The sequence below is a fragment of the Capricornis sumatraensis genome, chromosome 18, assembly GCF_032405125.1.
Source record: "Capricornis sumatraensis isolate serow.1 chromosome 18, serow.2, whole genome shotgun sequence".
Lineage (NCBI taxonomy): Eukaryota > Metazoa > Chordata > Mammalia > Artiodactyla > Bovidae > Capricornis > Capricornis sumatraensis.
Window position 1 is genome coordinate 20,729,089 of NC_091086.1, and position 17,519 is coordinate 20,746,607.

Here is a 17,519-nt window from a genome sequence, read left to right on the forward strand (position 1 = left end):
TGGGATAATGTGTGGTATTTGAGGCATAAGGATTGCCAGTTTTATCTATTTAAAAACTAACATGTCTTATTCAAGAGTAATTAGCTGACACCTCACAGCTTACTTTTTTTTACTTTTTATGGTAAAGTGATATTTATTGTGGTTCAGTGTCTCTGTTAAGAAGGAAGAAAGTGGGCCGTAGTGAAGGACAAATTTAGTTTGGAGTTCTTAAAGCAGTTTTAGCATCATGGAGTTACATGACCACAGAATTAGTCAGCTCACATTTTTATGGAGCTTAATCATTCATAAAGCAAATTAGTTCACATAGTAAGCTTAAAAATGGAAGGGTATATAAGATTCATTTCTAATCATTAAGTTTTTTAAAAAAAATTATTTTCAATTGAAGGATGATTGCTTTCCAGTGTTGTGCTGGTTTCTGCCACACATCAACATGGATCAGCCATAGGTATACATGTGTCCCTCCCTCTTGAACCTCCCTCCCATCTCCCAGCCCATCCAGCCCTCTTGATTGTCACAGAGCCCCGGTTTGAGTTCCCTGAATCATACAGCAGACTCCCACTGGCTGGCTGTTTTGCGTATGGTAGTGTCTGTTTCCACGCCACTCTCTCCATCCGTCCCACCCTCTGCTCCCCGACCCCTGCCATCTTCGCAAGCCTGCTGTCTACACCTGTGTCTCCATCGCTCCTCTGCAGATAGGTTCATAAGTACCATCTTTGTAGATTCCTTATATGTGTGTGAATATGATATGTTTTTCTCTTTCTGAATTACATCACTCTGTATAATAATCTCTTTTTAAAAAAATATTTTTATTGAAGTATAGTTGAGTTGGACAGGACTTAGCAACTAAACAATAATAGCTGATTTACAACATTGTGTTAGTTTCAGGTGTACAGCAAAGTGATTCAGTTACATGTACATAAATGTTTATTTTTTGTTGTTGCTGTATTTTGGTTTTTTGTTTTGGCCATGCCACACAGCTTGCAGGATCTTAGTTCTCTGACCAGGGATTGAACCCAGGCCCTCAGCAGTGAAACCACTGGATCACTAGGGAATTCCTCATATTTATCTACTTTTTTTTTGCAGTTTGTTTTCCCTTTCTAATCATTAAGTTCTTGATTCATGTAGGACAACCAAGGTTGGCACCAAGCAGAATGGAGAGAATCCAGACTTACAGAATCTTGGAGTTAAAAGGAAGTGACACTCCTGTGAACCATACTGTAGTTGATTCTTGAACAATGTGGGTGTTAGGAGTACTGACGCTCTGCATTCAAGAATATGCGTGTAACTCACAGTCAACCGTGGTATCCACAGTTCCTCCATATCTATGGTTCCTCTGGGTCTGCAGATTTAACCAACCAGATTGTACAGTACTGTAGTATTTACTGTTGGAAAAAATTCACATATAAGTGGGTTTTTGCTATTCAGATCCATGCTGTTCAGGGGTCAACTGTACAATGAATAAATAAAATGTAATCTGGATTCAAACTGAATACCAAGATAGACTTTTGATGACATTTGTGGTGTCCTAATGTTCTTCAGTCATACAGCTTATACTCTCAAAATGCATTCTTTTCAGGCTGGCCCTCACTGCCATGAATAAATTTCAAGAAGCAGTTACAAGTTATCAGAAGGCATTAGATCTTGACCCTGAAAATGATTCCTATAAATCAAATCTGAAAATAGCAGAACAGAAGTTAAGAGAGGTATCTAGTCCTGTAAGTTATTAATGCCAAATAAATGGAATAGTTTATCATTCACAATTATCAAATTGTAGTGTTTAGAGTAATTCTCAGATGTAATTGTTTTACAGACAGGAACTGGACTGAGCTTTGACATGGCTAGCTTAATAAATAATCCAGCCTTCATTAGTATGGTGAGTATATTTCCTTTTCTGCTTTGTTGGCTCTATTTCCCATTAGAACTATGTAGTTCCAAAGTTTTTAGAAACAAGTAAGAGAGCTTTTGTGATGGCAGTGGTAGCAGTGGTGGTATGATGTTATTGCTGAGGTTTTTAACCTACTCATGTACAGTTTTGTGAAAAAGCCATGGGTGAACTTCAGGAAGCCCCTGGATTACTTGGAACTGTAGATGAAACTTTGTGTACATATAGATATATGCATTTTTCTAGGGAGAGAATCATATTTTTCATGAGATTGGCAAAGGGATCTGCAAATCTACAGAAGGCTAAAAACTACCCTCTTAGGTGAAAGTAACCCTAGGAAGGTATCTAGTATTTGAAGTGTGAGGATTTTGCCTATTGTGGTTTCCTAAGCTCTTCTGGCTTTGTCTGATCAGTAGGAGGAAGTAAACTGCTGCTGTATCCTTAGTTTATAGTGTTTGTAATCTCTTTATTGTGCAATGTATTGTTAATACCATTTTTCCTAGTACCTCCTCTTTTTTACATTCCCACTCACTTTGTATAGCACACCAAAACTCTGTAAAATGCTAATATATACATGATCTAGCTTCTCTCTGCTTGAAAAAAAACCTTTTTTAACGATCCCTAAATATTAACTGCCTTTCATGAGAGATACCATTTTTCAATTCCAGGCAGCAAGTTTAATGCAGAATCCTCAAGTTCAACAGCTGTGAGTATACAGAAAGAGTATATTACATTTCTCCTTTCCACTTGTCAGGCTCCTATTTGAGCACATTAGCTCCAAAATGATACCTAAATGTCAGTCAATTGGAACTTAAAGTCACACTCATTTGGCCTACCCAATGTGGGTATATCTACCTGCTTTCCTTGGCTGGTATTACCCCAATGTCTGTTGCAGCACTATTTACAATAGCTAGGACATGGAAGCAACCTAGATGTCCATCGATATATGAATGGATGAAGAAGTTATGGTACACATATACAATGGAATATTAGTCAGGCATAAAAAGGAATGCATTTGAGTCATTTCTAATGTTGTGGAGGTACTTGGAGCGTGTTATACAGAGTGAAGTTAGAAAGAGAAAAAAAACAAATGTTGTGTATTAACACATATGTATGGAATCTAGAAAAATGGTACTGATGAACCTGTTTGCAGGGTAGCAATAGAGGCAGACATAGAGAAGAGACTTGCGGACACAGTGGAAGAAGGAGAGGGTGGGACGAACGGAGGGAACAGCGTGGAAACATAAACGTTACCACATGTAAAACAGATAGCCAGTGGGAATTTGCTGTATGCCGCAAGGAGCTCAAACTTGGGTGCTCTGTGACAACCTGGAGAGATGGGATGGGGTGGGAGATGGAGGGAGGTTCAGGAGGGAGGGGACATACGTATACCCATGGCTGGTTTCATGTTGATGTATGGCAGAAGCCAACACAACATTGTAAAGCAATTATCCACCAATTAAAAATATTAAAAAAAAAGAATATATGCCAATTTGATTTATCTCTTGCTTCCTCTAGAATGTCAGGAATGATGACAAATGCTATTGGGGGGCCTGCTGCTGGTGTTGGGGGCCTAACTGACCTGTCTAGCCTCATTCAAGCGTAAGTTTTATTTAAAATAGAAATAGTTAAAAAAACAAAAAAGGTATTTTATGTTTACAGTTTGAGTACTTTATGTTTTACCATTTGTCTCTAAGGTAAGGGGACCAAGGCTTTCTTTTTAAATTTTTATCTTTTACTGTTATCAGTGACCTCATTAGTTATTAAATTTAAAAGTGGTTCATAAATTTAAATTTTCTGCCTGAAAGGCAGGAGTCCAGAAAATTGGATCCAAGAAAAACTTTTTTAGCAAATCAGATGACGAATATCTACTTAATGAGTTTTATGTACACATATGTATTTAAAAATCATATATTGCATAGGATTTAGGATACTTTAATTCAAACTTCTGCAGTGCATGTCATTGCTAAAGGAACTCATTTTATCTTCTCTTTACTTGAACACATTACCTCTACCTCCATCCAAGCTGCTTAGGCTGCTGTGCTTTTTGAATCTGTGTGATGCTGTTACTGGAAATGTTATATGAAGTGTCAAATATAATTTTTTGTTTGTGATCACAACTGTATAAACCCACTTGCAATATGGCATTTTTAGAGGGATCTTTAAGTGGCATGATTTTAGTGATACCTAACACTTGCAATTGGGAGGTACACACTCAGTAGTTTGGATCAAATCTGTCTTTCAAGAACTCAGTTCTGTTAGGTGACTTCATAAGCATTCCCAAATAGGTGTGACACCTGCCATATGAGAGACTGACTTGATCACAAGAACAAATACCTTGCATTATATTTGCACACATATAATAAAAAGCATATTCTTTTTAGCCCTTTGCTTATCTGTGGTTAAGCACTGGGTTGGGGAGGGGTGGATTTGACTCAATTCAGGAACTCACTTGTTAGCTTGGGTGTTCGATTTCTCATAAAGAACATGGCACTGTATAAATGGTATATGGAGGTGCTGGTACACTTGCAGATCGGTCGAATCTAAAAGTTGTTTTTATAGAAAAAGTTCCCTTTGGGTAGTACCCACATCGTTCGCAGTTCGTTTTGTGTTGGTATTGTGTGGTTGGAAGTTCCCTAATTCATACTACTTTGCCTCTTTACTACAGGGGACAGCAGTTTGCTCAGCAGATACAGCAGCAGAATCCTGAACTCATAGAGCAACTTAGAAATCACATCCGGAGCAGGTCATTCAGCAGCAGTGCTGAAGAACATTCCTGACTTGACTGGGGCCCCTCACCCAGAATGCAGTTGGTGATGGCTCTCAAGTGTCTGCTGTAGATAGTGACCAAAACAAAAACAAAATCTAAAATATAAATCTGTCTAGACAATAGGTTTATCACAAACAGATAACATAACATGATTATGTTATGTTGACTTGACCATAACATGATTCCTTTGTAAGCAGGTGATCAGTAGCCTTGTTAAGTGCCAGTATAGCACTTAACTGGACATGGTTCCATTTTCAAATCTTCATTGTATTTGTATACTAGACTTAATAGCAGAGTATATTTATTGAACAGTAGGACTGTTTACTGGTTGAGTTCTCTAGCACCAAATTCCCATAAGCAAACTTTTTTGAAAGGGGAGATAACCAAGAGGAAAGGATTCTCATGCTGAATTAGGAGAAATATACTTGCCACTGAGTAGCATCTTTGGAGAGAAGAAATTCGTTACTGGGTTTAGCTTTGATAGTGCTATCAGTAGTGAAGATATGACAGGGGCCAGTACTGTCTTTAATGCTGCTTATTTTGTTGGGTGACAGAAATCTTAAGAGCTGGTGGAAAGCAGTATTTGGTGTTGTTTAGAAAAGAAAAAATAGATGCTGTGAATGTATAGAAAGTGAATGTAGGGTGCTCAGGTTTTTTGCATAGGTCTTAACTAATCTTGCCTACAGTTTGGTATAGATAACATTAGCATGGCCACTTATGCTAAGTACATAATAAAATACATTTAGAAATCCTTAATAATATTGGTTAGGTGAGTTGTATAACTATTCAATTTCACTAGCACAATTTCTCTAGTGACCTTACCATGGAAACTTTCAAATATATCTACATTTAAATAAACCAGTAGCTTGGCCCTTAAGGATTTCCTAAGTGGCATTTAATTATGTGCCTGCAGACACTGATTTTTTGAACTCGTAATTATTTGATGGGTTACAAAAAGTATCTGTCATTAACACTTCTTGTTCATGTTCATCCTCTGCTATAATTTGGCTTGGCATGTCACTTTTATGTTTCTTAATTTGATGCAGCTTAAATGTAACAGGGGACTTGAAATATTGTATTGAAGTTAGAATACATATTAGTTAGTGAAGAGAAGTGGCATTAAGTGTTGAAATGGCTCTAACTAGAGTGATGGATGAGATTGTTCTAATTCCAGCTGGAATTTCTTTGGTTTGTTAATTATAAAATTGGTAAAGCTGGTAGACACATAATGAATTTCACAAGTGTTGTGAAAGAAAACAAACAGTAATACAAAATTAAATCAGTACTACTGCTGACTGATTTAATTGTTATTACTGTAACTTTATCTCAAAAGGCTAATTATTTGATATCTTAAAATTTAAAAACCAACTTTCCCTTCTTTCCCTTTGTTGGATTAGAACAGTTCGATAATTTCATTATAATAATCACCTTGGAATTCGTTCAAAATCCAGATTCAGGGGCATACTTTTCAACTTTATCAGGTCCTATAAGGTCTGGGAATCACCATTCCACACAGCACAACAAGTGGTTCTGATGTAGATCCCAAGGGCTCTAATTTAAACACTAGGTTAGAGATTTCTCCTCTTTTAGGTCAGCAAATATCTAAAATGCCTGGGCTCAGGATACAAGGAAAAGCTACATGAACCTACAGTTCTTTTCCAGAGAAAAGTAGGACATAAGTCTAAGATAAGCCTTCTGAATTGTCTCCTATATTGCACTTAAATCAACTTGGGTGGTGATATGGTTAAGATGCCATACTTCCAAAGATTCTGCCAGCCTACGGTGTGGGCAAAAAAAAAAAAACAAAAAAAACAGTCAATTCTTGCTGGTGTTGCATAAGAAAAGGTTCCTAGCATAATTATCTTGAATGCATTACAGATGCTTTCAAATTGGTAAAACTGGTAAGCCTCTGAGTAGGAAAATAAAGAGAATATGAATCAACAGTATCAGAAATGAAAGAAGGGATATCACTGCAGACCATGCAGACATTAAAAAGAGAACTAGAAAATACTATGATCAACTGTAGGTCCATATCCATGAAACAGATAAATTCTTTATAAGATACAAACTACCATAACTCACTGAAGAAATAAGGTACCTCCAGAAAAGAAAACCACAGGCCCAATTTCAATGGTGAATTCTGCCAAACACTTAATATTGAATCTACACAATTTCTTCCAGCAGAAGAGGAAACACTTCCCAACTTCATTTTATTTTGCCAACTTTGATACCAAAATCAAAGACATTATAAGCAAAAATACTTTAAAACAATGTCTTTACTAATATCTGTAGTTAAAGTAGCCATTCTTTCTATATGAAGTAATGTGAATTGGTGTATTTCTTCCATTTCATTTGTCTGGTTTCTTTTCTAATGTATCTCCCATAACACATCTAGATAATCTATCCACTTACCTGGATTTCCATTCTGTTCAAGCCACTTTTGCTTTTTAAGTACTTTCATCACTTTGAAATTACTCCATTGCACGCTATTTCAAGAAGGTTTTGTGTAGCTGTATTGTGCTAGCTACTCTTAAAATTATAAAGAATGCCCCAAATGTTATTGTGCTTGTCTGAAACAAGAAGCCGTTAAAGTAAATCTTTATATACATTCTACTTAGGAATGATTGGTTTCCATTAACCATTTTTTATTATAATAGCTGTAATTTTTATGATGCTATGTAAAATTTTTTATTGTTGTTCAGTCGCTGTGTCTGACTCTTTGTGAACCCATGGACTTCAACACACCAGATTCCTCTGTCCTTCACTGTCTCCTGGAGTTTGCTCAACTTCATGTCCATTGAGTTGGTGATGCCATCTCATCCTTTGCTGCCCCTTTCGCCTTTTGCCTTCAATCTTTCCCAGCATCAGGGTCTTTTCCATTGTAAATGTAAAATTTACAATGTCCTTTGTATGCAAATGACATTTCTACTTAATGTACCAAATTGGTTATCTAATTTTTATAATATGGTTTAAACAGATCCTTTCTAAGATGACACTATGTAACCTTTCCTTAAGAAGGAACAATATGTGTCTAGGTTGTGGCTTATAAAAAAGGGAGTCTTTGTAACTAAGTCAAATTGTATAGCAGAATCCCAAGTGACCATCATGTTACTTTTAAAATTTGAATGGAGTCAAACAGAAGGTTCAGTCATGAGAAGACACCTTGAAAGCTACTGAAGTATCCAGTGCAGGGGCTATAAAGTCTTATTTAATCATTTAATCAATTGTACTCATTTTGGAGAAAAGACTGTCTTTGGACAAAGATAATTTTACACTGCTTGCACTTTATTTTGCACGGATGTTTCATTAATTACCTCTTCAATTTAAGGGCAAATGTCATTCTGAATACAGCTTTCATTTTGGACCAAACAATTTGTCATGGCAATAAATAATTATGCATTTAAGAAGAACCGATTTTTGTATTTGACTTAATGCATTTACATTTAAGCAGTTATATACACATGCTTGAATTTCAACTTAAGTTTTTATTTAACAGCATTAGTTTTTGTTTTGTTTCAAAGTACTGAAACTTTTATTACATCCATATCCAAAAGTTGTTTATAGTCTTAATCTCCTCACTGTTCTGTATATGACATAAGTAAATTAATGTGATTACATGCAGGAACAGTTTTGTAATAATACATGATGTAGAGTTCAAAATCAAGTATCAGAAGCTGGAAATCCTTTAAGTATGCCTTTAAAAAAAGTAGTTTATTTTTCAATGGGAATAAAACAGGACTTTCTTGGCTTCAGTTCAGTTCAGTTCAGTTCAGTCTTAGAAAATGATGAGGCTTCTTAGCTTAGAGTTATCCGAGTAATTGACAGTTTAAGAAATAAAACCAATTCTTATCTGCGTTTAGTAACTGAAAGTTAGACGTGTTTGTATGTACACAAAAATACAGATGTCAATATGATAATTTTGAAAACAACTAGAAAAATTCATACCGTGTTAGCAAATACAAGATTATGTGAGGACCACCACAGTTGTTTTAAACTTTTTTTGTTGACTGAGGAAACAGCTGGTGTTAACGAAAATACTCCTAAATAAAGGATGATGAGAATTCTAAAGTTTTAAGAAACCACTGTATCTTCGAGATCGAGGTCAGCAAGCTATGGCCTGCAGGTCAGGTCTGGCCAGCTGCTTGTTTTTGTAAATGCTGTGGGACAATTTTTGCCTAAAGTGAAAGTCGCTCGGTTGTTTCCGACCCTTTGCAACCTCATGGACTGTAGCCTGCCAGGCCCCTCTGTCCATTGAATTCTCCAGGAAAGAATATGGGAGTGGGTAGCCATTCCCTTCTCCAGGGGATCTTCTTGACCCAGGGACTGAACCTGGGTCGCCTCCACTGCAGGTGGATTCTTTACTGTCTAAGTCACTAGAGCCTACTGGCTGCTTTTGTATTACAACCGCAGAGTAATTTCAGCAGAAACCTCATGGCCTGCAAGGTCTAACATATGCAGTATCTGGCCCTTTGCATTAAAAGTTTACTGACCGTTGTTCAAGATACCTGCTAGGGACACATGGCCTCAAATATAGCTTTTGGAGAACAAAGTCCAATCGTCATTTAAAGTGAAACAAAATCACATGTGCAGAAAATACACAAATGTTCATTTGGAATATAACTTACAAGATAAAATCAGTAGATGGTTCTTTTCAAAACAAATATTTAATATTTTAACTTTTATAGGGAAGAAATTGAAATAACATACTTATTTTTACTGTTGATCATTTTACAAAGGTGACAAAAATACAGAAAATTCTGGGCAACTCAGTGAAAAGTGTAACACTGGACATTTTCTTCAGCTTTCCACTTTAATGGCCGAAGATACCACACAGACTTGTGCGATGTCATCATATTCATATGTTCTCTTTAAGAATGTGTCTGTTAGTCTTAAGCCGGAGACGCTCTATTGAGAGGAAAACACAGACCCAAGTTTTCATTCATTGGTAATGACCAGAGAAAGAATGGATATAATAAATGACTATGGGTTAATAGCCTCTAAATACTGAAATTACTGAAAAGATAGCATACTTGCAGTCCTTGCACTGAAGACAGTAGTGTGAGGGCAAGGCAGAGAGAGGAACTTGGATGGAGCTTTCCAAGTTGTCTTCCTGAAATGCCACACCAGTGGATAGAATTGGTATTGCACATTTCCAAAACAAGATCCATCGTTCTTTCACTGCTGGAGGAATCAGAAAAATAGGAATAAATCTTGTTCCCTTCACAAAGGGATACTGCAATATTTCTAAATCACACTTTGAAAACAAGATCCATCGTTCTTTCACTGCTGGAGGAATCAGAAAAACAGGAATAAATCTTGTTCTTTTCACAAAGGGATACTGCAATGTTTCTAAATCACTATTTCTTTTCATGGTATCCAGCTGCAAACCAGGAACAGAAATGAAAATCTATCATATCGTTTTATTTCACTTAAGACAGAATCAGGAAAATGAAAGGACACGGTTTTGCTCTGGAGTTTACAGTGGCACTTAGACTAATCTGCCTATCTGGATGTAGGCCTTCTGGTTCTGTTATTGAACACTGGCTCTCTGATGCTGATCTGTTAAAAAGAGTTTTGCCATTTCTCTGGGAGACTTCCAGACATCTGTGTCTAATCTTGTTGCTATGTAGCCTTCCTATTTCTGTTAGATACTCTGTGGGAAAGAGAATGAAAACCTGAGGCTGGTCCAGTGCTTTTTCTATTTAATCTATGTTCCTTTACCACGCGGTGTGTGCTCAGTCGCGTCAGCTGCGTCCGACTCTTTGTGACCCTATAGACTGTAGCCCGCCAAGCTTCTCTGTCCATGGGATTCTCCAGGCAAAAATACTGGAGTGGGTCGCTGTGCCCTCCTCCAGGAGATCTTCCCGACATAGGGATCAAATCCATGTCTCCTGCACTGCAGGCAGATTCTTTACCCACGGAGTCACCTGGGAAGCCCTTACCACGCAGATAACATAGCAAATGACTGGCAAGATTTACAAGTAAAACTATTCAGGTATTCACTTGACATGAAAAAGACTACTTACTTCTCCTTATAATTGATAACACCAGTTCAATTAAACTTATTAACTTAATAAAACACTTCTAGTGAAAGTATGTGCATTGTTTTTAAAACAAAAACAAAACCGAAAGTTTCATAATGAAAAATGGTCTGCTACTCTACCACCATGCTTGACTTACTTTCAACTCTTTAAGCTCTTTTTCTCTCCTTAGTTGGCGCCACATTTTAAAATACTCATTTAAAATTTAAATTTAAACTTGAATTTTCGATGTATTGATCTAATGATATTTAGCTTTTATATGTCTCTGTCTCCCCTCTACAATTTGAAATGCTCAGTGTGTGCCACAGACCAGTTTAGGTGCAATGCATGAATTTCCTCATTACATTTCACAAAAATTCAGTAAGAGCGGATTCCAGGTCTGTGTCTGTGTGTGTTGTGGGTTGGTAGTAATCCCATTTTTATAGATGAAGAAACTGAAGATCTAAGAAATAAGTGCTTTTTAGAAGTGCTTTTTAGAAAACTTATTTGAATTACCAAAAGGTAAAGTGAATACTCAAACTGTTATTTCATTATTTATTACAGCACTTTGTCATTTGGTGAATAACTAATTTTTTATAACTCAAAAAACACAAAACAAATAATCTAAAAGCAGACCCATAAAGGGTATATGTAGCACAAAGTCTTTATCCTGTGTTTTTTACTGAGCTCTTATGATATGGCAGGCACTGCACTTACGATGCTGGTAAGACATGATCTCTTTTAAAGTATTTGCAATCCAATACAGAAGAGACTAGTGATTAATTATAGGAATATATCAGTATCACAAAAAAACTATATTACAATTTGCTATGATTATGTGTGAGAAGGTCTAGGAAGTGTCACAGGGTAAGTAGGTATTTTGTAATTTTGAAGGATAAATGCTTATCTTCCTAATACCATAAAGGTGTAAGGGATATAGAATTAAAAAGGATTATACATTCAGCCTATGATGATTTGGATTCATTACTGTGATATTATCAAAATGCCCCAATGGCAACCCACTCCAGTATTCTTGCCTGGAGAAGCCCATGGACAGAAGAGCCTGGCGGGCTAAGGTCCACAGGACACAACTGAAATGACTTAGCACCAAACCGTACTCCAAGGAGCAGCAGAGCGATAGGACTGGGATTTAATCCTAGGTTTTTCTGGCCTCAAAACTCTATGCTCTTTGCTTCTTAATAGCTAGATTATACTCTATTATGAAAGTCCTGTTTTCCAGTCTATGGCTATCCCTTATATTAAATTCATAACTACTTTTTAGTTTCTTAATACTAAAGATACAGCTTAGGTATAAATATGGCCCAGGAAAATCTATCTTATTACAGTAAATCTATAATGTATTATTCCATAAGAACCTACTAGTTCATGTTTAGTACTCTGAAGTGTGAAAGGAGTGTAAACAATGAAATGAACACGGACCTTGAAGTCAAATACACTGGTTTCAAACTCTGATCCCATCTTTTCTAGCGCTCTGAGACTGAATAAGCCACAAGCTCTGAGTTACCTTGCTCTTGCAAAGAATGTGCAGGTACAGGTACAGAAATAAAATATTAAAAAGTGCCTAATAGAGTAGGACCTCTAAAATATGTCATATTAGCTACCAGATGAAGAACTTTATAGTATTCAATGGCAACATCAGAGAAGACTATATGGCAAGAGGAAACTTACAAGAAGATAGCATATTTAAAAGCTTTAAGAAGTCTCTCTTAGGTAAAAAAGAAAGGATATCCATCCACAAATATTGGCATTACCTGCAGTTCGTTATTTTACAAGTAATATGAAAAGGTTCTTCAAGGTTTACAGTATCTGGGATTGCCTCCAAAGACAACCTAACATCTCCGTAACCTGGAGCCTATGACAAAAAGAAATACAGTTAATATACATCTATTATAAAAACCTTGCCATTTTAAAAGAGTACCACAGTCCTACTGTTATCCATTCTAACTTCTTTTGCTGCTCCTATTTGTAAAATAGTACTAGAGACCCTGACTGTTTTTGTTATAATTACTCCATGTCTAGTAAAGCTGAAATGAGTCTCATAGGCAAATAGTAAAGCAATTTCAGGGGGTTTGATCTTAAGGGGAAGCTTCCAAAGACACTTAGTGTAGAAACACACTTATAGAAACATAACTCTGCAAAGGTAAGGTTATTGCCTAAACAGGTAGAGGAAGACACTGAAATAACTGGAAGACACTGAGGAAGCAAACCCTGTCTGTTTCACAAGATACACTGATGTGGACAGACAGTAGAATCAAAATGCCATGACAGGGTGATAGCTAACGGCTATGTTTTAAACTAGGCCCAGTGGTAATCTCTCTCTCTCTCTCCAATTTTTACCTCAAACAGTAAATTTTAGAATGTATCTCAGCAGGTAATATTCAGTATAAATAGAGGACTCTGTAGCATATTTTCATTAGGACAAAAAAAAGAAGGCTGGTCGCTATCCATACTCTCAGAGTAGAAATTAGATAAAATATCCAACCAGTGTTTACAAGATAATTTGAGTGGGACTCACATGAGTTTCAGATGACTGACATTTTAAACATCTTAAAAAAAAAAGAATGAACTAAGTAGGTAAATACAGTATAAATCCAAGAGTTCCAAAAATTGCAAAAAGAAGGAGATAACTTTAATACAGTGGAAGGCAGATAACAATGAGCATGAATTACCATAGGAGGAAACAACTGATATAGTTATTTTAATTTGTTTGGTAAGTAAAAAAGGTATCAGTGAAATGATTAGGTATTAGGTATTATTAGGTATCAGTGAAATTATTTGTTTTTTATTCTCTGGTAATATTAATGCCTTTTATAGTGCTCTGATTTTTAGTGACAGACCTAGGGAAATTTAACTTTTTCTAACTATCTGAATCCCCAACATACCAAAACCCCCATCAATGTTTTTTCTAGACTCACCATTCTTTGAAGTTGGCTGGTCTGTAACCTTCCCCTTTCACCTAGATTTGTTTTCCATACTATATCCAATTTTCCAATTACCGTTACTCCCTTAATGATGCCTGCTTTTTCTGCAAACTCCTTCTTGGGTTTTAGGCAGTATAAGTACTGGCGTGTATCCATCGGCTGCAAATATGCTCTTGACCCAAATGTAGTTACACTGAGGGGTGAAGACAGAGATGGAAAAAATTCTCTACACTCTTTTAAAAGAAAAACCGTAGCTGTGATTGTTCCTTTGGATAGGACCTGAATGATCTACCATCCAAAGATCTAGAATACAACAGGTCAGTGGTTTCAATACAAATGAAAAGAACTTGAACTGAGAGGACTTATTTTTCTTTAATTTTTTTCAGTTGATTAGGAAAATCTTCAGATTCTATATAATAGAATGCAATATATTATCTAAAGTATTGGATGTATATCAATTAGCTGAAAAAATGCAATAGAAATCAGAACCTTAAGTATCCTGTCCCTTTTCTCTAAAATTATAAACAAAAATAAAGAAACATACCATTCTAAACTAAGGAATCATTTTCAAAATCAATAAAAGGATCAGGCAAAGAGGGGAAAAATATTGTTTTCCTCTGTGGGGGTATGAGAGGCTACAAACTTTACTGTATTCTAACATAATAAAAGTAAAATTTCCATTCTTGGTTAATAAAATCAGATATTTCTCCAGCTATTACCTTCTTATATATATTAATGTTGATCTTACATTTATTCTTCTTTTTACACATTACTCATAGATGTTTATTTCATTTTTGTAAAAAAAATTAAATCATCTATTCCTATGCTTGCTCCTTTTGATGTTGAGGGAATACATCATCTTGAAACTTACTGCTCACTCTAACTTCTCCATCATTCCTTCCCATGCCTCAATTTTATCCTTTGCAGGATAAAGGATGAAATGGTCCATATTTATCTCACTGAGTTACTATGAAAATTCAAAGAATACGTGCTCCAGGTACAAATGGTGAAGATCTTATTTTTATGTGAAGGGAGAGCTTGATGGACCCTGACAGACTTTAAGGGCAGTGAAATTATTTTAGAAGGTAAAGTCATGATGGCTATGTCATTACATTTGTCAAAACTCATAGAATGCACAACACAAAAAGTGAACACGAATGTAAACTGGATTTTAGTTAATAATAAGTATCAATATTGCTTCACTGATTGTAAAAAATGCACCAAGTTAAAATGTAAACAATATGGGACCCTGTAAGTGGGGAGGGCACATGAGAATGCTGCTCTTTCTGATAAATTTTTCTGTAAATTTAAAAATTCTCTTATAGAGTCTATTAATTAAAAAAATCATAAATCACCCAAGAGAAACAATGATACAAAAGTTCATGGTTTTTAAATAAAAACAAACAGTTCACAATTCATATTTACCATTCTCCAGCTTGGTTGACTGAATTTAATTCTGCTACATTGTACATTATAGATGGCTCCAATGAAACTTTCTCCATAAACATGGGTGAGGTTGTAATATTCTGAATCTGGGCTTCAAGAAATACTTCATCAGTCTGAAAAAAAAATCCACCAAAGTATGATGGTGTTTAAAGTATTTACCTCAACAACAATATCTGATTTATTTGAAGAAAAACATTAACCATAAATGTGATTAGTTCATGCCTGCAAATCAAAGTTATCATAATTAATGCAAGAAAAGAAATCTTTATCCTAACATAATTAACAGGGGCAAAGTCAAGTGTTAGTCAACTGATAAGTTATCAAACAATGGATGGGGGATAACTATAATATTTTTTGTACTGACATCCAAAAATGTTTAACTGGAATTTCATTCACATATATCTTAAATTTTCTGGTAAGTTATTAAAATGTGAAAATGCAATCTAGGATAATGAATACACTTGTGCACTTAGCATTTCAGAAATGTGTTAAGATAATTAGGTCTTTGTTATACTATTCAGCATAATTTTTAACTTAATTTTCATTATTATTTCAAATTAAGATAGCATAGTGAACAATCTATTTTATAATCTTATAGGATTTAACTTTATAAAGCAATTATTTTAGTGTTCATTAGTGATTTCCCAGTTTATTGTTAAGTATATATTTAGGGGAAAAAAAAGTGAGTTATACTTGAAATCTTTGAGTTTTTAAATCAAAGAAAAGGTACTTTGTAGTCTTATTGACAGATACAGCAGTATTTCAGTCATGGGGTAGTTTACATATGTACTTTTACATAATTTTTAAAATTCCCTAATTATGCTAAACATTATTCCTTTTATGCTATTTTTTTATTTTGGGGGGTATATAATTTCAGGATAACAGACAACTTGCCTCTTTTTTGATACAAACATATATAAAATGGTATACTAAGGATATTCTAGAATGACTTTATTCAAAAGTTTCATAGTAATATATATACAGAAATAAAACAAACTAAACTATGACCAAAAAATGTTGGCATTTAGCTTTTTTAACACTAAATCCAGAAAAATGGAAATTATTTGCAAAATTATAATGATGAATTTATAATGTAATATATTATTATCTAAAACAAAACAGATTCTTTTGTCCTAGGTACATGTGCCCTAATAAAATAGAAATACAATGATTTACCAGTTTAAAAGGTACACATTCAAAGGCCTTTTGTTATTTTTTCTCAAAAAAACAAAAAGTAAATATATCCCATCAATCCATTGCTTTAAAAAAAAATAACCATAGACCCACATTTCAAATTTAAAAATTCAATTTCTGCATAAGTTTAGAAGAGCTTAGATAAAATGAAAGGAAAAACAAGCAGCATAATGGAAAATTAAGTTAGTTTGAACAGTTAGTATAAAGTTACTTGACATTTAAAAAATTAAGAAATCAGTGCTAAGGCAGTTGTTTTTATTGTGTATATAATATGTTATAAGCAAATGTTGCTTAAATAGAAATTTGAAAATATGATTTTAACCAACTTGGGAAAATTTAATTTTCTTCAGTTTACTGTTAAAGGGCCGTCTTTACCTAACCCAGAATTAAGACTAAAACCACTGTGCATTTGAAGATGAATTTCAACTACACAGTTCATTCAAAGATGTGAAGGATCACAGACTATTTTATGTGAAGATGTTGAAAATTTGAAGGCTATTTAAACAAGGCTAACAAGGCCTCTTTTAAAAACTATCTACAGAAAACACACTAAAATAAGAATTGTTTCAATATGACAATTTAATCTTTGACGTATATTTTCTCATATAATAAGACAATCAATATAATATAAAAAGTACAAATTATATACATATTTTCAAAGTCACATAAGTATATTCACAACTAACTTTGTTTTTCCACTATGTTTTGTATGGAGAGATTAATTAGGCAAAGTCAAAAAGTGGTAAGTAAGAAAAGCATATAAATTTATAATAAAAAATCAAATTACCACAGAACTGAGGTCACTCTAATGGAAAAATAAAAAGAAAAATTAGAAAAATCAGATTAAATGTTAAAGGAAAAGAATAACTTTAAAATAAAATGCATTTCTGCATTTTTTAAATTTACTAAACAAGACAGCATTAGTAAAACAAGGACATAAACAGAAAGTAACACAAAGAAATATGACAAATCATTTTTCTAAAAAGGTGAAACTGCTAAGGCTAAATGAATAGAGAAGACTGCAGGTGAATACTTAAACAGGAGCAAATATTCAAGGGCATATTTTCAGGAGGAGAGGCATATCCCATGCCTTTCTAATTCTTTAAATTCTTACCACTTTGTAATTCTTCATAGATTACTTAGTATGGGTATACAAATATCTGCCACATTCAGGACAGATACTGTATAGCTTCTTCTAAATTTATCTAATAATGGGATCTTACAGTTCAGGGAATGCTGAACTAGACCACTCCAAACAATTGAGA

General features: G+C 34.7%; 2 protein-coding genes across 5 annotated transcripts in view; one reads left to right on the forward strand and one right to left on the reverse strand.

Annotated features, from left to right (window-relative positions):
• The window catches only part of SGTB (small glutamine rich tetratricopeptide repeat co-chaperone beta), a 44,649-nt gene extending 39,987 nt beyond the window's left edge, over window positions 1–4,662 (forward strand). The window contains exons 6-10 of the mRNA XM_068990726.1: window positions 1,577–1,715; window positions 1,811–1,873; window positions 2,551–2,588; window positions 3,401–3,484; window positions 4,551–4,662. Coding sequence (XP_068846827.1) covers window positions 1,577–1,715; window positions 1,811–1,873; window positions 2,551–2,588; window positions 3,401–3,484; window positions 4,551–4,662 — 436 coding nt within the window. The remainder of the gene's footprint in view (window positions 1–1,576; window positions 1,716–1,810; window positions 1,874–2,550; window positions 2,589–3,400; window positions 3,485–4,550) is intronic.
• Window positions 4,663–7,962: 3,300 nt separating this feature from the next.
• TRAPPC13 (trafficking protein particle complex subunit 13) overlaps window positions 7,963–17,519 on the reverse strand; it is a 37,880-nt gene continuing 28,323 nt past the window's right edge. Inside the window, exons 8-13 of one of the 4 annotated variants that reach the window (XM_068990357.1) lie at window positions 17,042–17,059; window positions 15,040–15,173; window positions 13,609–13,807; window positions 12,445–12,545; window positions 9,683–9,830; window positions 7,963–9,557 (exon numbers count right to left, since the gene is read on the reverse strand). In XM_068990357.1, coding sequence (XP_068846458.1) covers window positions 9,450–9,557; window positions 9,683–9,830; window positions 12,445–12,545; window positions 13,609–13,807; window positions 15,040–15,173; window positions 17,042–17,059 — 708 coding nt within the window. In that variant the 3' untranslated portion in view covers window positions 7,963–9,449. Of the gene's footprint in view, window positions 9,558–9,682; window positions 9,834–12,444; window positions 12,546–13,608; window positions 13,808–15,039; window positions 15,174–17,041; window positions 17,060–17,519 lie in introns of all 4 variants that reach the window. The other 3 variants (XM_068990356.1, XM_068990359.1, XM_068990358.1) reach the window with 3 other exon arrangements.